General features: G+C 36.9%; 1 protein-coding gene across 1 annotated transcript in view; it reads left to right on the top strand.

Moving 5' to 3' along the window:
* Window positions 1-15,850, top strand: part of TRAK2 (trafficking kinesin protein 2) — a 41,461-nt gene that overhangs the window by 9,663 nt on the left and 15,948 nt on the right. The window contains exons 2-7 of the mRNA XM_075180128.1: window positions 3,842-4,113; window positions 5,700-5,894; window positions 10,503-10,565; window positions 11,218-11,294; window positions 11,706-11,822; window positions 14,386-14,595. Of these exons, the coding sequence (XP_075036229.1) occupies window positions 4,077-4,113; window positions 5,700-5,894; window positions 10,503-10,565; window positions 11,218-11,294; window positions 11,706-11,822; window positions 14,386-14,595 (699 nt within the window). The 5' untranslated portion in view covers window positions 3,842-4,076. The remainder of the gene's footprint in view (window positions 1-3,841; window positions 4,114-5,699; window positions 5,895-10,502; window positions 10,566-11,217; window positions 11,295-11,705; window positions 11,823-14,385; window positions 14,596-15,850) is intronic.

Here is a 15,850-nt window from a genome sequence, read left to right as displayed (position 1 = left end):
CAGTGTGGTTGAGGAGCGGGGGGGGCGGGCAGCAGTGTGGTTGAGGAGCGGGGGGGGCGGGCAGCAGTGTGGTTGAGGAGCGGGGGGGCGGGCAGCAGTGTGGTTGAGGAGCGGGGGGCGAGCAGCAGTGTGGTTGAGGAGCAGGGGGCGGGCAGCAGTGTGGTGGAGGAGAGGGGGGCAGCGCGTGATGGAGGGGGCACGACCAAACTATTTTGCCAAAAATTTTAAATCTTACTACTAAATACATATTATTCATTTATATTATTTGTATAGCAGTCCATGTTTGCTGTTTAATGTATTTATTTCTATTACTCTCTTTATTAAAGTGTATTATATGATTTTTATTAAAAGAAAAAGCATTATTGAATGAACAGACAATTTTTAAAAGAGGAGGGCGCAAATTTATTTTTTGCAGGGGGGCGCCCAACATGCTAGCATCGGCCTTTACAATCCAGCATACACCCTCTATACTCCATAGGACTGCCCTCACCACGATGACAAATGATCTCTGATATTTAATGTAGAGATCTATAATGGGGTTTTTTTTTTTACATTTTTTTGCAGTATAAAGTGTTTAATGTTAATGACTTAATAAACCAGTTGATTGATTTTAACATAATTAGCACAGTCCATTTACATTTTGATTATGATTGAATTTGATTTTCTACATGAGTGTTGATGACAAAACCAGTCACTTCTTGAGAAATGTATTTGTGTTCCAATAAAGAAATGTTAAAAATGGCAATCTAATTTTTCTTTGTTACTCATCTGGTGACATACTGTTATTGTGAGTTAACTTGCAACCTAGCTTGAGATATATAGTCGATGGCAGCAAACTGTGTTTTGGCATCTTAGGCCAAAATGCAGCCTTGTGTCTATGACATGTCATAATAAAAATCAAAAGACATGAGAATAGTAAAAAAGAAGAAAGGGAGGAAAAGAACATTTAGAATATAGAGGAAAAGAGAAAAATAAAGCATGAGAAAGATACAGAAATAATCATTTCGTAATAGAGAGACACAGTTGAAAGAGATAAGGAAAGATAAATTGAAAGTGATTCAAAGTTGGGGAGACAAGAAAAAAAGCGATATAGAAAGCGAGACCAGATGGATTTCCCGTCCTGCTTCTCATGAAGGTACAGTTGCGCCATAAGCCATCACCGACTTTGTCACTATGCCTGTAAATGCATTTTAAGCCCACTTGGAGCGCTGACCTATGGAGTGGTCTTCTCCTGCTACCCTAACTTGCTTTGTGGTGTCCTTTTTAAGTGCTCCTAGTGGAAAGCAGGTTTAGATAGAAGAGGAGGCAGTTCCTAGTCCACAATGTCAGCAGGTGGTGAGGGTGGATGTTGGGGCACTATGTGGTGTTCCCCCTACTTATCAAAGCTGTCACCCCTTCCCATGCCTTGGTCCGGTTCTGGATACAGTATGCGTTTTGTTTTGCCCTAGGCCTATATCCCTTTAAATTCAGGAATTTTTATATAACAAATATAGCTTAACAGACTTAATATTTAACCACTGTTTATGTTTTTAGCAGCTTAGATTGCAAATCTTTGTAAGATAAGAGATCACCTGATTTAAAATGATATAAACCCATCATTCAGGGCAATGTATTGTCCAGGATAATGTCATAAACTTCCTCTATTTACATGGTGGTTGACTACTTTATGTTTGGTAATTTGTCTCAAGTTAATAACATACTCTATAAAAAGGGAATGTATTTCTATGTAGGTCTTGAAAAAGCACAAACCAATGTACTCTTCTGAAGAAAAACCCAAAGTGGCATTAATGTGATAAATACAAAATACTCTACATGACAAGAGGTCACAATTCGAATATGTGAAATGGATGAAAATCAATGTGCGCCAAACAGTAGCATACTTGCAACGGGTACAGGGTTTGCAGTGCACAAGTGCCCATAAGTTAACGGCCTCCCATACCGTCCCCTTTACAAGTGGATGGTATGGATGCATATTTTTTTTTTTTTTTAGCAAGTGGGGCAGCCTGGAGTTCTAAAATCCCTTTTGGTATGGCTTTGCTGTGGCTGCCCCACTTGCTAGTAATAGATGTATTTCTGCATGTGGCTTCCACTCTGTGCTGTCTGCTCCACCTCCACTCACTGGATCATGGAGAGTGGACAAGAGCAGGTTTAAATCACCAGTGTTGTGACCTACCTTTCACTTTCTTGGATACTTTTTTTGGTAGGGAGGGGCAGCAAAGCAACTAGTCACTGTATTCATAAAATACCCCTGGTGCTCAGGATCAGTCTTGGAAAGTATATGGACTTTCCGAATGCAATTGGGTCTAGAAGTGGGGTAACCTCACCAGATTTGTACTGTTGATTTTCTTAGAAATCTTATTGGGACTTTAAGCCAAGGCTTGAATTAAATGTTGTTGTACCTTTTTGTATTCACGAATCTTCCTCTCTCCAAAACTCTAGAAGTGTCATCTTTAGAAAGCATTGCTTTAATATTTTGACCACATGCAGTGCATATTTTGTTCACCTTACATATTGTGAACATGGATAATCCTACACAGTGCACAGATACTGGCAATGAGTTTCATTAAATATACAAAAGACTGCAAATATTAGCACAGAGGATAACTCTACAGATGGTAACTGGAAGTATAGAACATATAAAGGGAAAATAAAGACATAGTTAATCAAAATGTAGGGCTCTGTAATTTATGATTTTAATCAGCGTTGTTTCTTTTATGTTTTAAAAATTAAATAAATTTTAAAAAAAAAAATCATTGTAAACAAAGCTGGAAGTTAAAAAGTAGCCTGCTGTACTGGGCAATTGTTTTTAAACGAACTATATCGTCTATGAAGATGTTGCAAAATGTGACCATCATATGTGTGCCTTAAGCCATAAAAGATCGGATTGTTTTACTAATTCGAATTTTTGTTCAGTAATAGTCATATTTTGTTAATAGTTTAATAATATATTTATGTGGGTGATTAGCTTAAATGATAACTCCGAACTCAAACTTTAAAGTTTTGAGTAGAGTTTCTTAAGATAAGATAACATACAAAATACTACACTATCCTTGATATCTCCATCTTATTAACTGCTAACGATTGTCACATCTTGGTGTGTGTGAAAAATTGTGGTTTGACAGCTGGAGGGTCATAAGTTTTAAACCTCTGTTCTAATCTCTAGTAGGTTTTGAAAATTATGATGAAGGGACACATGAAGTATGATACCTGTTTTGTTGAAATAGTGTTTTTATTTTTTTCAAGTTCTGTTTGAGATGAATGTGCCTTCCACATTTCCCTGTTTGTCTTGGCTACCATAGTTTTGCAATGCAAGACCCTCGTCATTTTTTTTAAAATGTTGTTTTTGGGTTTTTTTTTGTATTTTTAAACAAAGGCAAATTGCATTGTCAGCAGATGGTTCTCTCCCATGTGGCTTCCTCAATACCTTAACAGGTCTGCTTTCATAAAGTATTGAAGAAGCCAGGCCAGGGGTCACTGACAAACCCATATTTTTATGTTTTTTGTTTTTTTTTTACATTTTTTATAGTGCACACTATGTAATAAACAAATAAAAAGCAAATGTAGAACCTTATAGCAGGGAATCTGCCATAAAGTTACAGCACTATTTGCAAAGCTCTTGCATAATATTCTATTAGATTAAAAACAAAAGTGCCAAACCCATTTAAAACTTAACCACCTTTATGGCCTTTGTACAGCATTTGCATTTGGAGCAACAACACAATTGAATTGCCCAGTAAATGCCTTTGTTCCTATTAAATGAATTCATATTGCATACCTTTTGCTGGCTATTGAAATTATAAAAGGCACTTATTGATACAATGTACTCTGCTTTCTCTCTTAGGTAATATGGATACTGTTAAAGGAAGGTAAAGTGAAGAGCGTCTCATCATGATCCAGAGATGTCCTGAACCATCGAATTTGTCTCTAGCGGAAATATACTTAACCAAACAGATGACTGCTGAATCAGAGAATCTGTATTTTCTGCTTATTTAAAAAAAACTATAGTCTGCAACCAATGCCTCTCAGATATTGGAGTATATGCTGATACCAACCTCCTGGAGTCTGAAGATAAACTCATGAGTGTCCACTGTGCAGACTCCACTACCAGCCATGGTAAAGCTAGGAAATAAGAAGTGTTTGCATATTATAAAGATAGACTACCTTGGTGACCTCTGTATAAATAAGCTTTTACATAACTCATCAGAGAAAAACCAATCAGCCCTCTCTTTGCATGCTGTGGCCTATTGTTGAACTTAGGTTTTATAACTGCAGTATATTAATAATCTCCTGATCTAACTATGATTTCAGGTTGAGAACTTTGTTATTGGTATCATGTTATTACAAGGCTAGTATGAATGAATTCTATTTTTCTGGAATGTTGGTTAATAATTCTACTTTTCCTTTTTTGTTTTACTTATGCCAATTATTTACTCCATAATGGATACACCTCCTGAGCTGTGTAGTCGGATGTCCACTTCATAAAATGTTTTAGACAATATTTAATTTATACCCTGAAGTGCATTATTTCCTCCAGGAAATCTTTGCTTCTCCCTGCATTGCAAAGACTGTAACAAATGCCATGACTTCTTGTTACATCTGAAACATTCAAACCTGATGTCAGCGACATGATGCCATTGGGGTGATCTGATCTCTGCGCTCTGTGGCTGATGATGGCATTCCCCTGGTCTGTAGTGGAAACCATCTACTGCCTGACAAAAGTTACAGAAGATGTATCTGTATGGCAACAACAGGAAGGAATTCAGATATTGTAGTTGAACATTATTCCGCTCAGACCCAGAGCCAAGATTAGGAACCAAGGGAAAATCTGCCATGTATGGTGCATACCAAGTGCATATGTTTATTGAGAAAATAAGTTATACAGCCCACATGACCTACAGATTATACACAGGTAGCCAGCTACTGCGCACACACAATAGACTAGCACTGTTGCTCCCACAGTGCCCCCCACTGTATTGCAGCTAGTGTTCCCCCTGTCTCCTCTTACACAGTATAGTATCTAGTGTGCCGCCACACATGGTCCTCCATGCGCTGATGCATTCTACGTGTGTTACTGGTGCATGAACAACATCTTTCACATAGCCACTGCATACACTTAATGGCACAGGCAGGTTGAATGGTGACATCCACTTGTTGAACAGTGAACAACTTTTTCCATGTTCCTCTCTGGTTTGCTGATTAGTTTTCCTTAAGTGACAGCAGTGGCTATGAGCATCAGCCAAGCTCTGGTTGTCAGGATGCTTTTTTGTTTGTCCAGCCTTGAATTAGATTATATGAATTTGTTGTCAATTAACTTATATGGACATACTCTTTCAATAGCAGAACACTTAATTGATCTTGGAGATTTATTTGCTCTCATCTTGTAATGTCCCATAAAAGAGGTCATTATAGTAGATTCCCAATCAATCATTGTCAGTCATGAATATGTTCATTGGGTATTAGAGGAATTTCCCCCTTTGTTACACTTTAAATAAGGCACTGATACTTGGACATATAGTCATGTATATGCTTTATTGCAATTCTATAATAACGTAAGATCATTGTACTGTCTGTTCAGCCACGTAAAGAGTATTATTATTTAGAGTATAGTTGTCTTTTGCTAGTTTTTTATTTTCCAAAAAAGGAATATATTTGCAATTGTGAGTAGCCTTTAAAGCTTTAATTACCCTTGTTTCTTCAAGACATCTATCACAGTCAAGATGTCCCTGAAGTGGAACTGGTCAACATGCTAGAAGACCAACTCCCCCAATACAAGTTACGAGTGGATTCCCTGTTTCTTTATGACCACCAAGACTGGATCCAGTCCCCAACGCAGCAAAGCAATGGCCTCAGCAGCCTCTCTCCTGTCCTGGCTGAAGAGACTTTCCGTTACATGAGTAAGAGTCACACTTTAAACAAAATACTTTCTCTACTCTGATAAGCCTGTGATCTTTCTGGTGGTGGGTAATGTTTCAACTTAATGTAAGCCACAAACAACTTCTGCAATCAATATTTTTTTATAGGTGATAATATAAGTGAAAAGATGCAGCACATTCTTAATATAATAAATAAACATGTAATATATAAAGTGCATACATTTGACATTCCATGCCTCCTACATAGCCACATTTTATTTAATAAACAATTAGTTACATTTTGTCTTCATATCATAAAATTAAACATGTACAGCAGAAAACTTTGGACTATGAGGCAAATTCAGTTAGTGGAAAAGTGCTGCAGTAGCATCACAAGGTGTGTTACCACATAGAGGTGCAAGCTAAAAAATGAGATTTCATTACCGTAATGCACACATAAACATAGCAACGAGGTTACTACAGAATCGTGCGACCCTTAAGGGGTAATAGTAAGTGCTTTACATAAAATTATTCTTCTCTGTTTATTTTGGTTTCCCTGAGAAGCTATGTTAGGTGCAAGGGACTGCCATATACAAACAGCCTTCCCTGACTCATCATTTTCTTGATGTCAGTTGGTTTTTAAATTCTCACCTCTAATAGCTTTCTACCATTAGTGTTTAAATCTGTAACAATACCATGGAAATGTCATGGCTTGGGGCAGGTCAGATAGAACCATGTTCCTGCCAGTCAGATGGTTTACACAGGAATTAAGTGTAAACGGAGGGCAGAAGACGCCATTAGATACAATGTTATTGAGTGTATCTAACCAACAACACAGGCAAATAAGCTCATTCTTTTACAAATGACTCGTAACGTATGCACTTTAAATTATCATGGGAATGCTACTTTCATAGAGAAACTTAAACTATTCCATTCACCTACCTTTTCCATTCCGCCACTCCACTTCGACCCTGTGCATGTATGTATGTATGTATGTATGTATGTATGTATGTATGTATGTGGTCAGTGTGTGTGTGTGTGTATATGTATGTATATTCGGAACAAAAATACTGGGTAATACAGACAGATGGATAAGAGGGCCCTACTCACAAGCTTACCCTCGTGTATGAAACTCCCATAGGTTGTAAGTGCTACATATTGGTCCTGTCAGATTGCAAAGGTAAATAAGTACTTAGTGGGCTAAATGATCCACTCACATAGCAATGTTGGTCACAGGGTTGTTGTCTTGTGTTAGAGGGTGGTAATAGGGTATAACCTAGGGAAATTAAGAGAGTGGTTGGGGAATATTATAAACTTTCCTGAAGACGTGGGTTTTCAGAGAATACTTGAACTTTGAAGACTAAAGGAAAGTCTTATTGTGCAAGGGAGGGAATTCCAGAAAGTGGATGCAGCCCGAGGAAATTGTCTCAAACAATAAAATTAGAAATTATTGTTAAAAGCAGAATGTAGTGCATTCACTTTCTTATGTACTCAAAAATGCAATGTTTATGTGTAATGAGATATATGATTGTATCCTCTGCTGTAAATTATAAAGATATTAGAAGCTAGCAGCAAAGTGTATTGGGATGGAGCATGCAGCAAAAAGCAAATTAAATGTCCATGTGGTTCTAGCCTAATGTTAATGATGCACCTTTTATCTAAACCTAATGAACTATAAGTTTTCGCAAGCCTTGCTTATCTACATATGCCAGTAAACCATATAATCTTCTATAGATTCTAACTGTTAGACATGGATTAAAAACAACTAACTTGAGTCTGATTAAAAGAAAAACAACTGAAATCTGTTTGCACTCTTTTTATGCATAATTTCTGCATAATTTTACTTTCTCACATATGAGGTGACGGATTACTGATATCCATTTGCACATATGGTGCGTCAGTAGCCAGCAAGGAAATATTCAGTGTTCTGTACGCCCACATATTCAACGTTCCATTTTTAATACATTGCTTTTAATGCAACTTTCAGTAATTGTAACATTTTACACATAAAACTGAATTGTTAGGATAAATTGCTCTCACATTCATACTGTATAATAGCATTAACTGCTGCATAAAATTGCATATCATGTGTCATACTGCTCTTTAGATTAGTTATAGGGAAGTTATTGTGTAATCCAACATTTGATTATATGCGTTCCAACATGTTCTTTTCCCCCTCAGTTACTATAAGCATCAGCAGCTTGATTTAGGCTTGTGAGAATAAATGCCCATCTAAAATGTGCATGGGTAGAAAACCATTAATAGGATCAGAGGAATCGCTTGTGGATAGCATATGTAGACAGCTGGCACATATGATATTGTGCAGTAATTTAAAGGAATGTAGTTTTGGAATTTTTTCCCTGTAAGCAAGCTACAACAGGGATAACATGTAAGACTAAAATGAACAAAGTGCAAAATTTGGCTTTGTTACAACTATACAACAAATGTTAATAATTTTTGGCATTTTGAACTTGTGCGTGTTTTTAAAACTATTAACAATTGCACTATAGTTATAAATAAAATTTCTATTTTTCTAGATATGTCCAGCAAATATATGGTGTTTATATAATCCTGTACTGCAATACTTATTTTCGTTGTTTCACCTGATTAAACTCTGCCATACTGCTACATTTTACTTGCCTGCTCCTTCCTGTCCCTGGCCTTCCTATGGGCTGCTCCATGCTACCAGTTTTCCTAGGTCTCATCCATTTCTGTATTGTAGAATCAGCAAATCTGGTACGCGTATATATGTATACACACTTGTTGGTCAGTGGTGTCACCATAAAGAACTACACACCTTCTCTAGTTCTTCTCTTTCCTCTAATATATGTTCGGAGCTCTGTAATACTGAAGCTATATAGCCGGGGATCCCTACATAGTCATCAAACTTACTCTCTTAGCACGCATATCTAGTACCATACTTTTATCTGAATTACTTCTTAAATACTACACTAGAAGGCGCCGTATTCCTTCTTCTTTCCAGATATTTTCTCTGGATTAACCATCTGGTCATTGAAGGTTGGCTGCCACACGTGCATGGGGAGGTGTTCTCAAGATAGACTGCTAAATAGACTTCTGTTCTACCAAATATTGGGTTAAGCGCCATTTTGATATCTTCTAGGTGTGTGTGTGTGTGTGTGTGTGTGTATGTATATATATGTATATATATTATAATATTCTGTGCACTTCTTGCTGAATAGCGATTGGTGGCTGATAATAAAAGTACACACAGGTTGTTGTATTGATGTTTTCCCTATGAACTGGGTTGGGCTCTTTTTTTATGACCTTGGAATACCTGAGGGAAAGTGTACACAGCTTTGTATATAGATCTCACCCAACGCCTCACTGCTCACAGTGTGGGAGCCAGGAGTGACAATGACACACTAGAGAGAAATCATCAACACAAATCACTGTGCACTCTAAGATAGTATGAGAGCAATGGATACCCAGGATTTGGATTTTAACCAGAATGAGGATGTACTTAATGCTATTAGTCTGCAAGGTAAGCTTGCACTTTTTCCTTCAATTATATCCCCATTTTTGATGGTACAGGTGAAATCTGTAATGATAATCTCTAGTACTGAAGATGCAATTTATACTGTGGCCATTGTTTTACTACTCCAGATGTGTACAACATTATCCTGTGTAAATTTTGGTGTCCTAAAAGAGGCAGTCTTGTATAAAATGTATTGCACATCTGACAACCAAGAGACCCCAAAATCAGATTCTGGAACCCAACTCACAAGTTGTTCTCCGAGATTAAGGATTATTCCAAACATAGCAAGAGGGACATTGCAACCAGTGTGTCTTCTTATTTGAATGATGACACTTTGTGAGCTGTTAATAGGGCTCATATAAAGGCAAAGAGGAAATGTACAGGGACCCATACAAAACAATCAGCAATTAGCTTTGATCCATCCAGTTAAATATTTTTCGTAAGGAACTTCACATAAAGTGCAAATGATATAGCATCCGCAAGTGTGTTTGTAAGTTTTACAGGTATTTCAGAAGTAAATATGTTTCTGATGAGACTGAATGTGAAAGAAACGGAGGATTGAAAGAACCTGCCATAGGTGCCTACCATGGTTGATAGCAGGACTAATTAGCTTGCCATGTGTCATAGCTATTAAGATTCTTGGCTAATGCCATGATTTGGTAACTTTTACATATGTATGTGGGTATTACAAGATTTTTCAGATTGAATCAACTTGTGTTTTAGAATTCTCGGCTTAGGCATGCATAGGAATAAGGTACATTATTTTTCTCAGATTTTACATCTACATAGATATTTATATTTAAAACACTCTGGGGCATATTCAATTACAATTGCGGTCCGCGGGATCGTACCGGAACAGGGCCGCAAACTCAATCCACATTACCTCAATAACGTGGATTTTCATTCACAGCCCATAGGGTTGGGTACGAAAATCTGCGTTATTGCGGTACCGTAATACCGGCAATGATGCGCACTTTCCGCAGTAACGCGGACCGGAACCCTAATTGAATATGCCCCTCTGTGTCTGTCAAATGTACTTCTTAGTTGTACAAGGTACCATGTAGTTCATTACTGTACAGGAAATTCCTATTTCTCTAGCTGTCCTCATCCTTCTTGTTTCTTTTTCTTCTTTCCTTTTGGCTGTCTTTTCTAAGCTTTTGTTGAACTTCCCTCCACGTCGTTTGATGGGCCTTATAAATCAATACAGGGGTCACAAGGTAAACTTATTCCTGTCATTTAATACAAAAAGTAAGAAAGTGCTTAATGTCAGCCAGGAGAGAATATGTGGCAGAGGATCTCTGTGTGGTGGGAAATGGCAAAAGTAATAGAAATGATTCAGATGTTTTCAAGCTTCTCATACACTGGGGCCTCTGTCAGGAAAAGTGTACAATGTCCTCTGCTAGCCACTAAATGTATTCCTTTAATGTTTCCTTTTTTAACGCACAATATTATCCATTACTACCTGCAGTTACAGGTTGTATTGGATAAAAAATTAATTGTGGGATTAATATAGTGACCGTTAGGAAATTATGTGATTGCCATCACCAGCTTTACAAATGACATAAGTGAGACTTCTGACAGACGTGAGGTGTAACTGTAACAAAACCACGATATGAGCTATGATGACGATGGCATCTTGGAGGGGATTCATTCTCCATTTTAGGAACCTACTTAACGTATCAAATGATAGGAGAGACCCGTCTGATACACTCCCTGTGCTGTCTGCAGTGTACATGCTTTGTGCAGGAGGATTATACATTTCTTTAGGACTATGCATGCTCTCAACCCCAAAAGTCTTTTAGCAAGAATGTTTCTGCATTCCATATATCTGAAGAAACCTAATGTTCTATGTGTTACTTACTCTTCCAGTTCTGGGTTCAGAGAAAATAGATCAAATGTCACGAAGTTACAATGACACGGACATGCTCAGCCACCTCCTGACAGAGGTGAGTTTGTTTTTGTTATTGCTATTAAAATATTATTTTAATAATATTCTGCAACATGAAATGATTTAGTTTTTCCAACCCTAGATATGTTCTGTAAATATTCAGCTTTTTAATAACAAATGCAATACATCCTTTTATACTATTTGCAAAACACACGTTGTCATTGCTTTAGGTAATGTTTAATGTATGCTTGAGCTAGGTTATGAAGTTTCTGTATGAGAACATGTCCTGATTATCCTCTGTCTGTATCAGTGTGTGTTTTATAGGTCATCTTATAAGGTGGCACAGTGAGAGCACACATGAGTAAGCAGATTTAAATTGCTCAGTGCCATACTGGTTTCACCAGTCCAGAGTCCTGGTTTCTGTTGATTTAAATATGAAAACTAATTAATTCTGCTGTTTTGTGAACAGAGGGACAGGGATCTGGAGCTGGCTGCTCGCATTGGGCAGGCCCTTCTGAAAAGGAATCACATCTTGACAGAGCAGAATGAATCTTTGGAAGAGCAGTTGACACAAGCGCTCGATCATGTAAGTTCTTTTTCAATGCATGTAAAAAACAAAACACAATAAGAACCCAGTGATCTCTGTTTAGACTGCAATATTTCTCAATTGTATATTAATGAAAATATGCACTTTGTATTGAGATGTAATGCTTGGGGTTTATATACAAAATCGCTTTTATTTCCTGAATTACCCTTTTGTTGCCAGAGCAGATCTTATTTAGCGTCACTTGTTTTTATGAATTATCAACTAGAACCTCTTCTTAAATTGATATATTTTACAGTCTGCTGTTCTTTAAAAAAGCAAAAACAAAAATGGAATTTGTAGGCTCTTTCCTTCCTCAAAATAAAGATCTAATATTGTGTACTTTACATTCTTTTGCCTTATTATTTTAGTAATCTTTGTGCCATTCACCCTTTTATCACGAATTATTGAATACACTTTATGGCTTTATTATAAAAGTTATCATATTTCTTATCACATACAGTAAATGCCGTCGTATGATTTCTGGCTCCGCCCAAGGCAATCTTTCACTGTTTTCATAATATGTAGTGAGGCAACTGAGCTTGTGTGCTCGAAGCCAGCACCTGTGAGAGCATAGCACAGTGAGATTGGGTTCGCTCCCGGTCACGTGGAGGCACAAAAGACACTTTATTTTCCTTTCTGATACACAGTGTGCATGACTCTATAAAAAATCCCCCCTTGCCCTTTCTTTTGACAGGTTCGATTTACTGCTTTGTCTGCTTGGTAATGTGTTAAAAGTAAAAATAAAGCTTTCTAATTACTTTTAAAAAAAAATGTCTTTCACCTATGTTAAACAAGACATATGGCAATTTTTTTTTATTAATCTATTAGAATGCCTGCTTAATCTCTCACCTCTTTAGGAAAGCTTATCATATTCCTGTACCACCCTCGTAACCTGAACTATTATAAATGTCATGAGCAGGGCACTCTATACCCTCTGTTACGTGTCTGCACCTTCTTGATTAACCTTGTATTTCCTTTCTTCTCTCTGTTTTTATGTAGGATCTGCGCAGCAAAAATTTATAGCTCCTTGTAAATAAACAATTATTCCATACGATTACCATTATCCCAAAATGACTATAAAAATATATATATATATAAGTTAACCCGTGCATGATACTCATGCATTCTAGTCAAATCAAGCTACTTAAGGTGTTAAAAAGGTTCTTGTCATGCATTTGGGCCTAGCCCAGGCCTCCTCAGGGGAAGAGCATTACTTCCCGACGCAAGCGCCCTTTTTTAACGTGGTTTTGTCCACATGTCACCACCTCATCATTTTTCTCTATCACCTCATTTGTTACACACACGCCACTAGGCATTTATATAGTAGATTACTGTCTAGACCTATGTCTTCTGCAAGAAACTTCTTAGTTGAATAGATGATGTTACACAGCCAGATATCTCTTGCTATATATCGTTCTAGAATCAAAGTTCAAATTTATCTCTATGATCAACAATCAGCTTTCTGATGCTAATCTAGCAAACTAAAGGTCATGATCAGACTGAGGTCTTGAAAGTCTAGTATAACGATCTGTCTCATACATTCAGAGCTTATCTTGTACAGAATCTTTCATTGTCTCGGCAAAGTAATATCAGAACTGTCAACAGACAAAAATTTGTTTACAAGGAAAGAACACTTAAGCAAACTATATTTGCACCCAGTTCTGTGCTGACATTCAGTTTTCCCACCTGTGTCCATCCAGCGACAGACCCTCTCGCTGTGCTGAGAATCCATGAGGACTGTTCCTAGATCTTGCAGTGGTTCCTGTGAGTGATGTTAACCAGAAGAACTATCAGTTTTTAGGTTTAGGTATATGAAAATCTTACAAAAAGGGAATTTGAAACCTGATCAATGATATCAAAAGCAAAGGCTGTATTCAAGTACTCACAGTATAAATACTGTGAGGGTGATGGGATACAGTGATTGTTAAGCATAGAGATAGATTTGAAAAAGTCTATCCTCATTTGAGATCTTCAAATTATCTGGTTGTATCACATCATCTATTCAACTGGGAGGATCATTTCTTACAGAAAAGATATATACATTATTTCTAAATTTTTATATTCACTTTCGGATAGCGTCTTTTACTAAGTTTTCGTTATTGCTAATGAATTGTGTTTACACACAATCACAGACACAGTATATTGTTGATTATATATATATATATATATATATATATATATATATATATATATATATATATATATATATATATATATATATATTATATATTTATTATACTGACTCTAGCATGGTTGTTTAGTGTTTGGTGCTATATAAATGTTTTTAAATATATAATTTGTTTCCAACATCACTTGTAAATATAACGCTACTGGCATTAGGGAGTTGCTTCCAGCATAACATGTAATGCGAGGACTTCTATAAGTGATGGGTAAGCATCATATCTGCTACAGCTACCATTACATATCTGATATTTTATTTTGAATACTAAAATATGAATCGTTGTGGTTAAGTTCACAATAATATACAGTAAAATAACTTTTCCTCACTCTCTGTTTTAATACTAATTATTTTGTTCATTATTTCATCTATTATTTTTCACAGGTCAACCAGCTCCAGCATGAGCTCTCCAAGAAAGACGACCTGCTCCGGGTGGTTTCCATTGCATCAGAGGAGAGCGAGACAGACTCCAGCTGTTCTACCCCTCTGCGCTCCAACGACTCGTTCACCCTCACACATGGGCTGCTTCAGCTGGATAACTTACATGGGAAACTGCGGGAGCTGGAGGAGGAGAATATTGCCCTACGCTCTAAGGTACAGCTCTTTCATAGTCTGTCAAATACAGCCTGAGAAGGTCTTTATAGGGTTACCCCCCCCCCCTTCTTCTTTTTTTTTTTTTTTTTTTTTTTTTGTACATTTTGAACCGGATATGTTTAAACTCCGTAGCAGAAACATTTGTAAGACTGAAAAGTATTTGGTCATAAAGACAATGTATATGCAAGCACCTTAGGTAGCAGGCATCTTATGGCATTTAGAGAAATATTGAATAACATTGCACTAAAAAAAACCAGATTTAATCTAACTGGTAAAGCTGCAGAATTCTCAAGGTATCCTCCTTGAGTACAAGCTTATATAGAAAACCAATTAACTGCGCTCATACCAGGTAACCCAGAAGCGAGGAAAAAAGGTTAATATATAGCTAATGGTGTAATATAAGTGTTGACCATATAAAAGGAAGCAATGATGCTAATGAATATCTGCAACGTACTACTAGAATCAATGTTATCAATTATTTAACCAACTGCAAAATTCTGTAAATAATAATCTGATAGTCTCCAGTGAGTAATCACATATTTATGTAAATCTAATGGGCATTGGAGGATGCAGATGTGAATATAATCAAAGATTTAATGAACCGTATAGTTAATCACAGATTCAAAGTAATAGGTATCATAACACCTGAAGATAAATATACTTGATGATGTTTTTAAAAAGTCCTGAAACAATATGTAGATTAGTTCCAGATGGATTGCCTCATATATATGTCTTTTGAAGAAAAAAATCCACAATGATTGATGGAATCGTCTCGATGAGTAAAACATCAACTGAGTCAAGACAATATCTCTTAATTGTTCAGTATTATTTAATATCGGCAATATAGCAGTGGTCTCCCCAACACCTATTTCCCGGTGCTCCATCTGGATGGTTTTAATTGCCACCCGACTCTTGCAGCCCAACAGAGTCCGATTATAATAGAATAAACCATTGTTTCTCCGATTAGAACAGGAACTATGTGAACACTACAGCCAGTCGTGTGTGTTAGACCACTGACCACCAGTCCTGGCAGTTGTTGTCAATAACTTCCAACATTTTTCATTATTATTGCAAAGTATTACAACTGCCCCCACCCGGCTGCTTCTTGATGCCACTTGACTGGCAACATTTTCTGGGGAGAACACTGTATAGCATATAATATTGAACAATTAAGAGATATTGCTTTGACCCATCACCCTCAGAAGATCCGTATGAAATCATACAACCTTGGGATATACACAGTTTAATTGAGAAC

The sequence above is a fragment of the Mixophyes fleayi genome, chromosome 7 (genome assembly GCF_038048845.1).
Source record: "Mixophyes fleayi isolate aMixFle1 chromosome 7, aMixFle1.hap1, whole genome shotgun sequence".
Taxonomy (NCBI): domain Eukaryota; kingdom Metazoa; phylum Chordata; class Amphibia; order Anura; family Limnodynastidae; genus Mixophyes; species Mixophyes fleayi.
This window is presented reverse-complemented; position numbering and strand designations above follow the sequence as displayed.